Here is a 16,590-nt window from a genome sequence, read left to right as displayed (position 1 = left end):
GAAAAGAGAAAAATAAAATAATTGATCTTTATATGTATGAGGCGATGAAGGTCTCTCTCGATTCGCCTTTAGAGGGATAGGAGAGCAGAAGAATTGAAGAAGATGGAACAACTCTGGCTTTTAGAGGTGAGAGGGTGTGTGCATCTGCGAGAGTTGGATAATAGATGGATTGAAAGGATGCTGCATTATATCCGTAGGATATATTCACTTAAAATCGCACGGCGGAGATCGAATCATCCCTTTTTGCCCCTAAAACTCATCCCGCAGGTGAGCAGCCCTGAGGTAGATGGTAATAATTCAAGAAATAAAAAGAGTCACTTTGGGATTTCCACCAAAGTATGAGCAAATAAAAAGAGCCAAGTTCATCAAAGAAATTGATCGATTAAACATTAAAGTTAAGCAATATTATAGCTTTCTCTAAGATGTTGACCATTAGCTGATACTCTTGTTTCCAAGAACTCCAGACGGTTTAGCAGGGACGGATGAAGATGAAGATGAAGATTGAAGTCGAAGTAATCTCCGAAGAAACAATAAAGCCCTCATCTCCAACCCCTCACCATCTCCGCCATCACCACCTCTCCTTTCTCGACCAGTTAGCTCCCCACGCATATGTTCCTTTTCTCTACTTCTATTCGATCCCCAACTCCCACAACCACACTCAAATCTCCACCCACCTCAAGAAGTCTCTCTCCAAAGCCTTAACCCAGTACTACCCACTTGCCGGCCGAGTCAAGCACAACCTCTTTGTAGATTGCAACGGCTTTGGTGTCCCCTTCTATGAAGCTCGAGTCGAAACCCTGTCACTCTCTGAAGTCCTCACCAATCCCTCCCTGCACGAACTGAACAACTTGCTGCCGTTTAAGCTCGACGGATTCAGAGACATACCTCTCGGAGTTCAGCTCAATCGGTTTCGATGCGGAGGAGTTGCGATCGGATTGGCCGCTTCGCATCGAGTTGCAGATGGGTTGTCTATTTACACGTTTGTTAAAAACTGGGCAGCAACTGCTTGTGGGAATGAGAGTGTGAGTCCGGATTTTTCGGCAGCTTCAATTTTCCCTCCAAGGAATATGGATGGATACAACGGGGTTTCAATTCCAAAAAAGAATGATATTGTGACCAAGGGGTTTGTGTTTGATGGGTTAAAGATTGAAGCTTTACGATCAAAGTATGCAGAGAGCATTGGATTGAAGACCAAGAAACTGCCATCCCGCGTCGAGGCATTGTCTGCTTTTCTGTGGAACAAGTTTATGGCTGCGGCGTCGAAGGAAGAAGAATCAAGTTCGACAAAGTTGTACACGGTTGTGTATATAATGGATCTTCGTTCGAGATTTAACCCACCTCTGCCGCAAAATAGTTTTGGGAACTATTACCGGGCAGCCACTGCAACTCCAACATTGGTCAATGGGGAGGAGAGAGGTGGCCTTGTGAGGCAGGTGATTGAGGAAATAGAGAAGATTGACAATAAGTATATGAGGAAATTTCAAGATGGCTATGAGGAACATTTGGATTTCATGAGGAGAAGAATGGAAAGGGCTGCAAAAGGAGAGCTGGTTACGCTAACATTTTCGAGTGTGTGCAGGTTTCCACTGTATGATGCTGATTTTGGTTGGGGGAAGCCAGCATGGGTGAGCATGGCTGCCATGAAAATCAATAACCAAATAGTTTTCATGGATACCAAATTGGGTGATGGAATAGAGTCATATTTTAGCTTCAAGGAGGAAGACATGGCCAAGTTTGAACTCGACTCAGAGTTCGTCGAGTTGATTTCTCCGATTGGTAATGTCAAGAAAAGTCCATTTGCACGTCTTTAGATCTAGCTTGAATAATACATCAATAACATTTACTCATTTATACTGTAGCATTGTGATCACGTATGCATTACTCTCACTTCATCACCTTTTATACACGAAACAGAGGAGGAATACTGGAATAGTATCTAAACATTGATGGGTTGAATTCACTGTGAAGAGGGTGTTGAGAACTTGAGTCTCTAGCTAAATACTGAAATATATAGCAATTAAGGCATGGAATTTGTCAAGTGATGTAGTTATTGTGCACTAGCCTTTACATCATATATGATTGATGTGATTGTGGCAATCGGTGTTGCTACATTATTGAGTTTGTGAAGGCATACGATAGTTTGAATTTGCTTTTACATCATACTGCACAATGTTGCTGCATCATCTTTGAATGCAGATACCCCGTGGCTGCTTCATTCTACCTGAATGGGAAGGAACTTACTAAATAAGCAGTATATGGGGTTGATCTAGGAACTTTGAGAGATCAACATCGATATATATAGGGGGAGTAGACATGAGACCAAACTAAAAGAAAATAGAAATGAAAAGAGTATTCTCAAACAATGAGTATGGACTAAGATTAACCATAGTGTAAACAACTACAGGCTGAGAGACACATCATACGCCTGCAATTGCAAGCATGAACTTGTCTTTGTTTGACAAACACAGACACATTGTAATCAAGTATGAGAATGCAACAATATATTATATCAAACTTGACTTGCTATTGGAGTTGGATTTAGAGCAGCAAATGCTAGTAACTCCTGATCAGACTCGAAAGCAGCCATATGTTGCTCTTCCAGAGTCACAAAAGCTTCGATCCCATCACCACTTCTATCATCCATTAGAATCATAACATTCTTGTCAAGACAAGCCCCAATACTCACCCACACAGGCTTTCCCCATCCAAAATCTGCTTCGTATATTGGGAACCTGCACCAGCCACTACACATGTATTGTACTTCACTGCTTTTGTACATTTCTTTTACCTTCTCCATGTTTTTCTTAATGCTCATGACCAAATCAGTACCCCTTGAATCCTTGACATAAGTATTGCAGAAATCTGACAAACCCTCTTTCATTTGAACCACCAAGCTATGGAAACTGTCTTCTCTCATCGGAACCGGAAATATCCAACTGAGGTTACCCACATAGTTGTCTGGCAGCGGAGGAACCATCCTGCTTCGGAGGTTGACATTTTGGACGAATAACGCTGGTCTTGTTGTACCTGATGAATTTGCATTGGCGGTAGAAATTGCACATTTATATAGTATACCACTCACAACCTCTACTCTTGTAGGCTTTTGCACTCTGTCAGCTACTATGGCTTTAAGGGCAGCAATTTTGGGGGCATCGAACACAAACCTTCTGGAGATACATTTTACTTTCTTGTGGGAAGATTCCGGTTTAAGCGGTAGGTCGCCTCTCGGAAAAATTGGGGGTGTATAGAGTAATGGGGCCACTTGTTTGCCTGAGTTTGAAGATTTGGCAGCCCAGTCATTGACGAAGTTGACCATGGTTGCTGCATCGCCAATTTTGTGTGCCATGCACACACTTAATGCCATTCCTCCACAATCAAAGTAGCTGACTTGTACAGCAAGTAAGGAACTCAAACTCGTATCCTTCCACTGCAAATTGTCTGCAAATAATGATTCCAAGATTTCATCTTTCGGATTGTCGAGAATTTCAGGCAACTTCACTTTGACCTTTGCTTCTATGAACAATACTCCCTCGTCGTTGCAGTCGATAAATTCTCGATCTTTGACCTTTCCGGCAAATGGGTAGTACAGGGTTAGTGTTTCAGATAGAGATTTTTTGAGGCGATTGGATGTCTCAGAAGTGCTAGCAGTGGTATTGCAAGGGTTGTAGAAAAAAACAAGTGGGATGTACATAGGAGTTGAGATCTGATCGAAGTAAGAGAGGTTGAAGTTTCTTAGATGAGGTGGAGTTTGAGAATACGGTTTGATGAGCTCTCTCGATATCACTTCGAGCTGCACCGTCGCCATGACCACCACGCGGAAAGATCTTCTGTGGTGGATGACTGTATGTAGTTGCCGATTTAGGCTGGAAAGTCAAAGCAGGCAGCTCAAATGCTCAATTTGTTTCCTGGTAGTCGCATCATATATGGCTTGCTATGTGTTTAAGAAATCGGTGACCTTGTTTGAGTCCCCTTTTTCTCTCTGGCTCTCTGTAGTTTGACTATTTTCTCTTTTTCTTATGAACATTCATGCCTAGATGACGAGTGAATTTAAGCCAACTTGAGCACAGAAACGTTGACCATTCACTACCGCCACCAAGATAAATCTAATATTAGAGTCTCCTTTTGAATTTAAACCCACACCTAAATCTTTTTTCAATCTACCCTCAATTTTTTTATACAAGTCTATTTTGCACTTTTTGTTACCGAAAAATGTAAAATACATTAAAATAGAAATAATCATATTCATTGATAAGGGGGACATTTATATAGGCATTACATTAAGTATCGCATAGATTCATGGATTATATATAATTCCTTATCTAGACTAACATATACTAATTATGACAAAATACACCAGAAGATTACGGAAAGTAATTCTCCGACAACACTCCCCTTTGTATCGTGATTCTAATGTGTCATGGCGTTGTCTCGGTAAAAACATTGCCAAACAAAACAAAAACCTCTTGGGTAAAATAAAAAGATTATTTTTAAAATGTTGCAAAGTGTTGCAAAGTGTTGATCAAAATCAATACTTATTTAATTAATACTTATCTGCGGGGGGCCTCGCAGGGGGCTGCGGGGGGCTTTGCAGGGGCTGCAGGATGCTTAGGGGGCCAAGACAAGAGCTCAGCCAATTTTTGATGTCATTAGGGGTAAAACCGGGCGGTGGAAGGAACATCTTGGCGATACCGCCAAGGCTGTAACTTGCGAACTTGTTATAGTTTGCCACTCACCTAATCTTGTACGAGCGTTAGTTTAATTCGAACTTTGTAAAAAAAAACATCACCATATGTTTGAAATAGTGGGATATAAAGTGCATTACATGGCGTGTAATACTACAAATCATCACCAAAACAAGGTGGAACCATGTCATAACAAGATATAAATCAAGGCTTCATCATGCCAATGAGGCATAAATATGCTACAACAAGTATTGTCGGTTCGAAATAAAGCTGAGAGCAAACACTCATGGCTCGGAATCCTTTGGTATTTTGCAATGCTAGTTTGCAAAGTGTTGCTCAAAATCAATACTTATTTAAAAATCTATGGACTAAGTAACATTAGTCACATTAAACTTGGGAATAAATGGATATGTAGTCATTCAGACTATTAACCGAAACATTTATGCTTCATTATTTTGTTTTAATAACCGCAATGTATAATTGCTTTGAAATCCGTAAGGGAGTATTCATACCTCCCAAAATGACACTTGTACCTCTATTTTTTTCTTAAATAGTTTTGACTTAGTCAATACATATGAAATTATCAAAAAACATATAACAATAAAAATACAAGAAGGGAAATAATTCTTTACTTATCTATTATAAAATACAAATGTATATAATTGTCTTTTATATTTATTGCTAAACAATCCAAAATGGGATATCAAATTGCATTAAATGATTTAATTGATTACCTTCTTTTTTGATAAATATCATTAGTAAAAAATTTAATGTAGTTGATAAATATCAAATTGAATGTGGACGATTTAATGTATAAACTATATAACTATTTAGAATTTCTCATAAACTTTTATTTGAGCCAAAAAAATAAAACTCATTCATTAGAGGTTAGAATATTTCATATACGTTGATGAACAAAGCTCGTTAATTAGAGGTTAAAATATTTCATATACGTTGATGTTACTATCAATGAATGAAAAATATAGTTTACCAATTTATTATGAATTTAGAAAACGAGTGGAAGAGTGATCGAATTAATTTGAGAAGATAGTTTGTGTGATTATTATGCATTTTTTCGAGTTGTATATAATAAATGATTTTGACATAGAGTAGAAAAGAAATTAATAGATAGTAGTATGATTTGATATATCAAATTAGATAATGGACATTTTAGGAAAATTTTGGAGGTCTAGATAGTATTTTAGGTATCTATAAAAGCAAAATGGATGTCTACTAAGTAAGGAGATCTAAATACTGTTTTTAGAGGTATGAATAGAAGCTCCAAATCCGTAATAGCGAGAAGATATTCTCATGTTCTTCCATATAATAAGTATCTTGTTTCAATAACTTCTCATATTTTGCTCTTGTATATTTTGATCAAAATGTTTTTGTCTTTCAATGAAACGGTATTGCACCAAAAGAAATTAATTCGGACTAGGTACATAAACACATCCAACATGAAATTGTAAAATTTCAGGCGCATGTTGCCGTTAACAAGAGAGAAGATTCAGTAGTATCAATACGATACAACTTCCAAGTACTGAATTGGAGGTCAAGTCCCAAATTATAAAAACTCAATTCAATAAACCATGACAAATTCCGTCACAATGGTATAAGCGACAATTTTCGTCGCAAACCGATCAAGGGAGATCAGATTTGTTTTCCCGAATACTTACTATTTATCTCTGGATTTTGTAAGGTTGAAAAAACAAACTTTGATTATGCATATAAATAGCGTAGGCGCACCGCCGATGAAGTTGTCTACGTTCTTCAATCAACTACGTATATACCATATATTTTCTATCTACTTTATACTTTTCAAATAATATAATATGACGAATTCTATGTGTGCTCTAAAATGTTGTAAACATTTATTTATAGGAAGAGAAGGGGGAGAATTCTGCCATATGCAGCAGCATTTTCCTCCAAAAATAAGGGTATCAAGTTGTGTGATAACTTAGTTTGAGAGAGATGGAGTTCTTGAATTGTATACTCTTGTGTCTTTGCCTTGCCGGACTCTTGGTCCAAGCCTTCCGTTCATTTGGAAAAAGAAGCAAAGTTCCCAGAACCAGACTTCCACCAGGGCCAAAGCCACTTCCAGTGGTCGGCAATCTCTTTGAGCTCGGAGAGAAGCCCCATCTCTCTTTGGCCAAGCTTTCCGAACGCTACGGTCCCATAATCAGCTTGCAGCTCGGTCAAGTAACCACAGTAGTGATTTCATCTTCATCCTTGGCCAAGGATATCCTCCGAACCCGAGATCATCTCTTCTGCAACCGAACTATCCCTGATGCTGTCAATGCCTACAAGCACTGCGACCACAGCATGGTGTGGCTGCCTGTTGCGGACAGATGAAGAAACCTTCGCAAAATATGTAACACGCAACTGTTTGCAACCAAAGTTCTCGATGCAAACCAAGCCAACCGGCGCGTGAAAGTGCAGGACCTCATTGCCGATATCGGCGAAAGCAAGGAGAAAGGTGTGGCAGTGAACATCGGAAGGGAGGCTTTCAAAACCACGCTCAATCTGCTGTCCCGGACTATGTTCTCAGTGGATTTAGCTAACCCGACTAACGAGACGGCTAGGGAGCTAAAGGAGACTACCTGGGGTATCATGGAAGAGATAGGGAAGCCGAACTTGGCCGACTACTTTCATTTGCTTAGAAAGATTGACCCCCAAGGAATAAGGCGACGGTTAACCTACCACTTTCATAACACGATGGTCCTGATTGACAGGATGATCAATCAAAGGTTGGAATCCAGAAAAGTGCAGGATTATGGTTCGACAAATGATATGTTGGATACTCTTATAAACATGTGTGAGGAGAAGAATGAGGAAATGGACAAGACCGAAGTTGAGCATTTGTTCCTGGTAAGCCTCTATTTTTTTACCCTTAATCTTTGTCTTTCCTGATCATTTGCTTCAATAATGTTATACTAGCTTGCTAGAGTTTACTATATAATGAAATTGATCTAGCGATGATCTGATTGATGTTGTCTCACTGAAATATTAGGACTTGATTACTGCGGGGACAGATACGACTTCAAGCACAATGGAATGGGCAATGGCCGAGCTACTCCGTAGTCCAGAGAAACTTGTAAAAGCTCGAGCAGAGCTAGACCAAATAATCGGGAAAGAGAAACCGATCGAGGAATCAGACATCGCTCAACTGCCTTACTTGCAAGCAATAATCAAGGAAACATTTCGAATGCACCCAACAGTGGCGTTGCTACTTCCAAGTAAGGCCGGCGAAGACGTAGAAATCGGAGGGTACATTATTCCAAAGGGTGCACAAGTTCTGATCAATGCTTGGGCAGTAGGCAGAGATTCTAGTGTTTGGGACAACCCAAACTTGTTTATGCCGGAAAGGTTTTTGGGCTCCGAAATTGATGTTGGAGGAAGAAATTGTGAGCTTATTCCCTTTGGTGGTGGGAGGAGAGTATGTCCGGGTATGCCATTGGCAATGAGAATGTTGCCATTGATGTTGGGTTCAGTTCTTAACTGTTTTGATTGGAAGCTTGAAGATGGAGTTAAACCTGAAATTATGAACATGGAAGACAAGTTTGGCCTCACTTTACAAATGGCTCACTCTCTCATGGCTGTTGCCAACTCGTAAAGAAAACGTTTGGGGGTTATTATCAAACAAATTGGTACATGTTTTCCATATTGATCTACTTTGATTGAATATGAAGGACTTAAAAGTTTCTTGTACCAATATATAATTGAACATTTGAACATGTCTTGTACTTTAATGGATCGATGTAAGCTTTGAAACTTTTGTCTGGTATCTAAATAATTCATGAAGACTAATTCGATCTTGTTGTTATCGTCAGGTTCATCAAATACAAAATCCTGCTCTTTGATTATTTTTTATTTATTTACTTCAATATGGTCAAATTACAACAACTGATTAAATGTAAGTAAATTTCAGATGGTGTGCGTACCCACCCACCCACCCACCCCCCAACACACAAACACCACAAGTCTTAATTTGAAGAATAAATAAATTATCCCAAATAACTGAAATTTCAAACCTGTAGCATTCATTTTTGGAGTTCTTATAAAAAATGGGGTTCTCATAAAACAATCTGTTTCAACCAGCTAAATTATAAAAAGGTCAACAACTTTTTCATAATTATAAAACAGTTATTTTTTTATCTTTGATAGACTGTTGCCATTAGAGTTAGTCAAATTATGAAAAATGCCACTGACTTAGTAAAAGTCTCAGTTCTGCATCTTCTCCATTCTCGCCGTCCTAGAAGACGACCTCGTTGGGCTTCCCAGTTCCCTTTGATTTGATTCGTCAGGAAACAATTGTCGACTTGCCGGATTTGATGCCTCCGAGCACCGCCAAGAGATCGCCTTCTCGACATGTTATGCTGGAGAGCCACCGACACGCCAACCTCGAGCGAAGATAAGTAGGAAAGCTTCACCGTCGTCTCCTTCTTGAGCCCGGACCCGATCTAGACCAGATCAGATCGACTCTGCCTCTCTCGCAAAGCTCCAACGGCGCTGAAAACTCTGACGACGACGTGAACGGCACTGGAACGGGCTAGCTTCGTGCTCCTCTCTCCTGCCTCCGCCGCGATCCTTTTGGCTTTATAGCTGCATCCAAGTCCCGGTGGTCACCCTCAGTCAATTATACAATGACAATATTTGTGTTTTACTCATTGTGATAGGTAGTGTGACAGGGGTTGTGACATGGGCAATGTGTGTGACAATGGTTGTGACAGGAGGTGTGACAGTTAGTGTAATAGGTAGTGTGATAGTGGTTGTGACAAATAGTGTAACAGAGGTTGTGATAGTGGGTGTAAATAGATAGTGTGATAGCGGTTGTGACAGTAGGTGTGACAGTGTCTGTGACAGCGTCTGTGACATGCCGAGAGGAAATGTAGAAATATGTGAAATTGTTAAAATTCAAATGAGATTGGTATGACAGTGGGTGTGACCGTTAGTGTAAATAGATAGTGTGATAACTTCTGTGACAGTGGGTGTGATAGGAGGTGTGGCGTTAGTGTAATAGGTAGTGTGACATAGGTTGTGACAGTGGGTGTAAATAGATAGTGTGATAGCGGTTGTGACAGTAAGTGTGACCGTGTCTGTGATAGGAGCTGTGACATGCCGAGAGGAAATGTGGAAATAAGTGAAATTTTATTAAAATTCAAATGAGATTGGTATAAGTATGCTCAGAATGAAGAGAATAGCAGGAATTAGGAAACCTTGAGCTTCGGTTTCGCCGGAATTGCTTGAAGCACCGCCATTGATGACGGCAACCCTTTTGTGGTGGTTGTTGCGCCTTGTACAGTTGATCGATTCAGAGTGGGTAGTATATCAAATGAAATAGGGGAGCGAGATCTTTCTAACGGTACCAATTTCGTCAAAATCTATCGCCGGACGAAAAAGTTATGGCCGAAATTAGAAAAAAGAAAAAAAAGAGTAAGAAATGGCAAAATAGTCTATAAAATATTTTTAAAGTGACTTTTTTCTAATTGTGTTGACCTTTTTATAATTTCAACTTAAATGTGATGACTTTTTTATAATTAATTCATAAGTAGTGACTTTTTTCTAATATAAGTTAGGAGATGGTACCTTTTTATAATTTGCCCATAAAAAAGTCATTTTTCATACATGAAATTATAAAAAGATCAAATAAGTTTTGGAAATTAGAAAAAGTCATTTTTTAAACAGCTTAAAACGTAGCCCCAAATTTTCAGAAAAATTACGGACAATGCCACTCAAATAAACCGCAACCTATAACCGAGAAACACTCTCTATTCTTTTCTCTCTCAAAAACTCAAACTCAGACCTCTCTTCAAAACTCATTCCATTTCTTCAACGATTCTCTCCTCTTGAAGACGACTACAACGACGATGACGACGACGACGTTGACGACGGCGAAAACAATGACGACGACGACAAAGTTACTAGGAATCCGAATTCGACGCGCCGACGCAATCGTTCTCAACGGCTAAATGTGAGTCTCTCCCTCTCTCTCTCTCTCTCTCTATCTCTCTATCTCTCTCTCTCTCTCTCTCTCTCTCTCTCTATCGTTCGATGGGTTTGATTTGGTTGTTGTTGAACTCGATTTAAATATCTTGATTTCTTTGTTCTTCAGGACAAAAAAAGGCAAAAGGAGGAAGAAACAAGTCCAAAATCCATAATGATGATGATCACGAATGGAGGACCAAGCAGAAGCATGACCGCCAGCAAGGTAATAATCCCTGAATTTCAAGCTATAGGTCTAACAGTAGATAAGCATTGGCTAAACCTTTGAAATCTTAAGTCATAATGCATTTCAAAAAAAAATTGTGACAGAACATGTGACAGGTGATGTGACTGATCTTGTATGTGAATTTCTATGAATCATGAATTATGTTTTGCTTTTACATGTTTCTATAAAAATTTTGCTTTTACATGTTTCTATAAAAATTTTGTATGAATTGTGTCACACGGCCTGTCACAGGACAAATATTAGTGTGACAGATGGTGTGACAGAATATGTGACAGCTCTTGTATTTCAATACTTTTGATGGGACTTATTATGTGGCTGATGCTGTGACTGACTTGTAGCTACCTTTGCGATAATGAAAACTGGAGCAGTCCCTACACAAGCCAAAAAGACTCCATTCACACCGGAGTTTGACATGTCGTCCTTCAAACTTATGCATGGCCTCTCTCCTCTAGTGGGTTTTTCATCTCCAACCGCACCGGTAATGAACATTCTACTCAAAAACTTTAAGACACCAGAGGCCAACATTGACGTGGAGGCTGAAGCCGAGAAGAACCAGGTTCTATTTTCTCCGGATGCATATCCATTGAGCTGCCTGTATCTTGATGATAACACATATGATTCTGAAAATAGCTTCACCATGAAGATTGATGATGAAAAATCTGGAGAGACTACTTCGACAATAGGAATGTATTCATACATTTCACGCATCAAAACAAGAAAAAGAATGGAAAATAAGAGGGACGATATCTTTTGGTGGGGGGACGTGAAGAGGAAAATGATGGAAAAAATGAGCAAGAGGAAAACCGAAAGAAGAATTTGGAGTGGAATGAAAAGTAAAAAGGGGAGAAGTCAAAGAATGATGCAGCAGAAGAAGAGAAGGAGGTATGAGAATCATATATCATCAAAGATGACGGGGATTTGGTATATGATATACCAGATGATGGCATGCCATCAACAATTATCCAAGTTGAGATTATTGATTGGGATGAATTTGACGTTGTCAAATATATGGATGAGAAGACAAGTAGAGAATGGACACGGTGTTGGAACAATACAAGTAGCGGGTATGAATTATGTTTTCTACACCATTGTGGTTTTATTTTCAAAATGTGATTTGTTTCTTTGATATGTTTCTGTAAAAATTGTTGTATGACTTGTTTCACATTACCTGTTACATTGCCTGTCACAATTCTTGTCACAATCCCTGTCACAATTCATGTCTCAATAGAAATCTTACTATGATAAGAGGTGTGATAGGTGCTGTGACAGGGTATGTGACAGGTGGTGTGCTTGGTCTCGTTAGTGAGTTTCTATGAATTATGTCTGTCACATTTCCTGTCACATTGCATGTCACAATTCTATCACAATACATGTCACATGACAAAAATGTTATTGTGACAGATGGTTTCACAGGACGTGTGGCTGGTTTCGTAAATTAGTTTCTATTTCTTTATTATTTGATCTATTAATGTAGTTGATGATGACTCATCGTGTGTAATATGTACATTGCAGGACGTTATAGTTTGATGGCCCGATTGGAACAGAATTCACCAAAACTGACCTTAAGTGGTTCATAGAGAGTAAAGCAGTCGCGTGCAATGTGATAGATGCATTTGGTTGAATTCTGAACTCTAAAATTCGTATGTCTCCATCAATGAGTGACTCGGTAACAAAGGCAATGCCAATTTTGATAGGGTTAAGACATTAATTTAATTCGACGAACATTTTTGTATTGACTGATGTTGTTACTGGAATTCTGATTGCCTACTTTCTTAATTCAAACAGTATGATGTCGAAAATCTACATGCCAAGAGCTCTATGAGCATATGGGGGAGAAACTATATGAATACTTGGAAGAAGCATCTATTTTGTTATTCCCGATGATCCATATAATCTCAAACCACTACACGCTGCTGGTATTTCAGACACACCCGCCAATGTTTTATTATCTCGATTCTATGGAGCTAAGGCACAAAGAACGGGGACTACCATAGGAGGATGCTAAGAAAGTGGTACCTTTGCAACTCATTCTTCTCTGATTTAGTGTTTCTTTGTATTTCTTACACCTGCTGTCACATAACTTTTACACTTTGAAAAAAAAGTTGTGAAAGGAGGTCTGACTGTCACAAATCATGTCACACAACCTGTCACAACTTCTGTCACACCTGCTGTCACATAACGTTTACACTGGTAATTTGACTGTATTTGGTTCTTTATGTTTTTTAAATGATTGCACAGGCCGAAATGGTGGGACTCTGGATCAAAGCAGTTGCAGAGCAATCTGATTAAATGATCAGCCAAGGGTGTAGGATGAAGTTCAGCAACAAGAGCACATATGATAATCTTATTTTCAACAAACAAGCCCTCACTGAAAGGAAATAAAGACAATCGATTGGGCAAAGCAATACAGAAAGTCGGGAAAGTTCAACATTAGCCATTACAGGTTACCGGGGAAAAACTCTGTACCAATCCAACAACCAGATAATTCATAAGTGCAAACTATTTTCATCCCACATACTTAATTGGTGTGACTGCGCATGTGACTTATATTGTAACTAGTATTATGACCACACATTTTTGATAGGGTGTGTGACAGTGATTGTGACAGGGTATTTCGATCTGAAATAAATGTGACCTCACGTGAGGAGTACTTCGATAGCTGAAGACACAAAAACGCGAGGAAGAATCTCCAGTTACTCTCAGATTATGCATCAACAATGGCATAAGCTACCGGATACATACTTGAAAAACAAAATTAGTCAAAAACAGTCACGCTACCTGTCACACAACCTGTCACAATCTCTATCACACTACCTGTCACACTACTATCCACGGTCACAACCTCTGTCACACTACCTATCACACTATCAGTCACAGTGCCTATCACACTACCAGTAACAGGCAAAGAAAAATAAAAGATAGAGAAAGTACCACTATTTGTATCTTTGGAAGTTGCAGCAAGAAGTTGACCTTGGTATTTGTTGGTGATGAATGTCGCATCAATGAATAGAAGAGGTCGGCAAGCTTGAAAACCCTTCATCCAAGCTGAATACGAAACAAACATACGCCGAAACCTTTTTGATTCCTGCAAATCTCCACACTGATTTTAGATTTTGGGTTGGCAATAACGGTCTGTTGACAAAACCAATGCAGCTGAGCATAAATCGGCTTCATTACCTATTACAACATCCTTAGTAAGTTCTTTGCCGTACCAAGCTTTATGATACGGCACATCCAATCCATAATCAGTCTTCAACTCCTTGGATATATCAACAGCTGACTTATTAGGATCTGCACGAAGCTTGTCAAGCATAAGTGATTTTATTATCTTTGATCCTATCATGCTACTCTTCTGAAGACGTACAACACCACGACACTTGTGCTCGTTGACCAACTTTGTAATACAAAAAACATTATTGTGCCTGCATAAATATAAAGAAAAAAATTGATAGTGTGATAGTAGGTGTGAAAAAAGTGTGACAGGTGGTGTGACAGTTGGTGTGAAAATATGTGTGACAAAAGTGTGACAGGAGGTGTGACAGCGGTTGTGACAGGTGGTATGACAGACCGTGTGACAGGCGGTGTGACAGAATGTGTGACGGATAGTGTGAATACTAGAGTAACATAAAAGTGAGACAACATATGTGACATAAGGTGTGATAAGTAGTTTGACAATAGGTGATACAAAATGTGTGACATGGGGTGTGACAATGTGATAGGTAGTGTGACTATCACACTGAATGAAAATGCACAAATAGTAATAAAAATTAGCAACAGTAGTACCTGCACAAGGATGCCTTCACAAGCCAGTCACAACCATCTGACAACTTCTTGCTACAACTAGCTACAACATTTCGCTTATTGTTCCTCATCCAATCAATTTCAAACCCCAACGCAACCGCATACATGCGAAGTTTTAATCAAAAATCATCCACCCCACCCTAAAAAATTTGATCAACAGAACGAATAAGTGTACCCCATTCTTGAGTCCGATATGTCTTCGGATCCTCCCGCTTATAGCAACCCAAAAACTGGTTCTCTTCGAAGAAAAACTACTATCGTCACTAATATTATCACTTACGATACTTTCTGACCCGAAAACACCCATATCAACAGAAAGAATATCAATATCTACAAAATATGAGGCATGACGTGCCATCATTCGAAACATCATCTTCATATCAATATCATTTTCCAACTGATATTCAATAATATCAGATGAACTCTAAAATGCAGCTTCAAGTTCATTTTATTGAGATTTAGAAATCTACCTCTCACTCGCTCACAAATATCGAAAAAGATGCAGTTATCTGAAAATAGAATCGCTGCTCCTTTGCCACAATATGAAAGCTTTCCTGTATAAACAGAATGCATTGTGACCTGCAAAAAAGTAAAACAGGTAATGTGACAGGAGATGTGACAAGAAGTGTGACATGAGGTGTGACAGATGGTGTGACAGGTGGTGTGACATGATGTGTGACAGGACGTGTGACAGCAGGTGTGACAGGGTGTGTGACAGAAGGTGTGACAAACAAAAATACAATGGAAATGCACAATTCAAAATCACAAAAACCTCGTGATATAACTAAAAATATCTTGAATATGAAAGTCATAAATCAGCCTAAACCAGTACATTGAAGCATTCATGAAAAATAGATCAGCAAAACCAAAACAAGTAACAACAACAACAACAAAAACCAAATCAATTTGCAAGCAAGAAAAATCATAACCAAAATTCAGTAGCAAGCTCGAATTGGAATTGAAATACAAAAACAAGATGCATGATTAGAACGCGAAAATAAAATGAAGGAAGCACAACTAACATAACGAATAAGAATTGAATTGAAACAAATTAGTTCTCTAAAATTCAAATCGAATTGCGCCAAAACTAACCTGAATTGACGGCGGCGGCGGTGGCGATGGCGAAGCTTGCAGGAGAGCAACCGAACTTGGAGGAAGCTAGAAAATATCAAAATGAAAGAGAGTGACGACGGTGAGAGCGAAGCTTGCAGGAGAGTAACCGAACTTTGAGGAAGCTAGAACTGTCAGAATGAACGAGCGAAAACGACAGGGGCGACGGCAGGAAGGCTAAGCTGGTACAGTCGGCAGACGAGAAGATCAAAGGCGTGGGAGGTTTTCTGAATTCAGAATAGGAAGGTTCGGTGTTTTTCGTGAAATTCGGTCACACTGATAGTTAGAGAGAGCATGGTACAACGGTCATAAAATATGAATAAACTGACTATTTTATAATTTCTCCAAATTTTGTTAATTATTTTATAATTTTAATATAAAATAGCTGATTCTTTTATAATTAGAATATTAGTAGCGATATTTTTCTAATTGATAACGAGAAATGTCACTTTTTTCTAATTTCCCCTTCATTTTTTGGGGGCTGAATAGAGGGTAAGGCAGGCAATTAAGAACCTCCTCTACTTTCATACTTCATTTTTATTCCTTCATCGCTTGCATATAAATAAAAGAACTGCGTTACAACAAGCCAACCTCAATTCCTCAATGAATCAAATTGAACCAAAGTTCAACACATCAAGGAATTTGGGAATCCAAATCAAATTTTAAAGCCGCTTCATGTACTTCCATGTCTCAGCGACACAACATCAGTGAAGAAATGTGCGGTAAGGTTCAGAGTAAATACCACAAACGCATCATACATGCATTATC

At 39.0% G+C, this 16,590-nt stretch overlaps 3 protein-coding genes across 3 annotated transcripts; 2 read left to right on the top strand and 1 right to left on the bottom strand.

The window, feature by feature from the left end:
- The first annotated feature begins 399 nt into the window (after nucleotides 1-399).
- Nucleotides 400-1,859, top strand: LOC126791349 (stemmadenine O-acetyltransferase-like). Its single transcript, XM_050517786.1, has one exon. It carries the CDS (start codon nucleotides 483-485, stop codon nucleotides 1,809-1,811), a length of 1,329 nt encoding a protein of 442 aa, XP_050373743.1. The 5' UTR covers nucleotides 400-482; the 3' UTR covers nucleotides 1,812-1,859.
- Nucleotides 1,860-2,006: 147 nt separating this feature from the next.
- On the bottom strand, nucleotides 2,007-3,970 carry LOC126791350 (acyltransferase Pun1-like). The gene has a single exon (XM_050517787.1). The coding sequence runs from the start codon at nucleotides 3,803-3,805 to the stop codon at nucleotides 2,510-2,512; it is 1,296 nt and encodes a 431-aa protein (XP_050373744.1). The 5' UTR covers nucleotides 3,806-3,970; the 3' UTR covers nucleotides 2,007-2,509.
- Nucleotides 3,971-6,653: 2,683 nt separating this feature from the next.
- On the top strand, nucleotides 6,654-8,308 carry LOC126791348 (geraniol 8-hydroxylase-like). The gene is given in 2 exon segments (XM_050517785.1): nucleotides 6,654-7,550; nucleotides 7,693-8,308. Coding segments are annotated over 2 exon segments (1,500 nt in total). The 3' UTR covers nucleotides 8,296-8,308.
- Nucleotides 8,309-16,590: the final 8,282 nt, after the last annotated feature.

Source organism: Argentina anserina, chromosome 4 (genome assembly GCF_933775445.1).
Source record: "Argentina anserina chromosome 4, drPotAnse1.1, whole genome shotgun sequence".
Taxonomy (NCBI): Eukaryota; Viridiplantae; Streptophyta; class Magnoliopsida; order Rosales; family Rosaceae; genus Argentina; species Argentina anserina.
The sequence above is the reverse complement of the archived record's forward strand: the minus strand, read 5'-3'. Positions and strand labels throughout refer to the sequence as shown.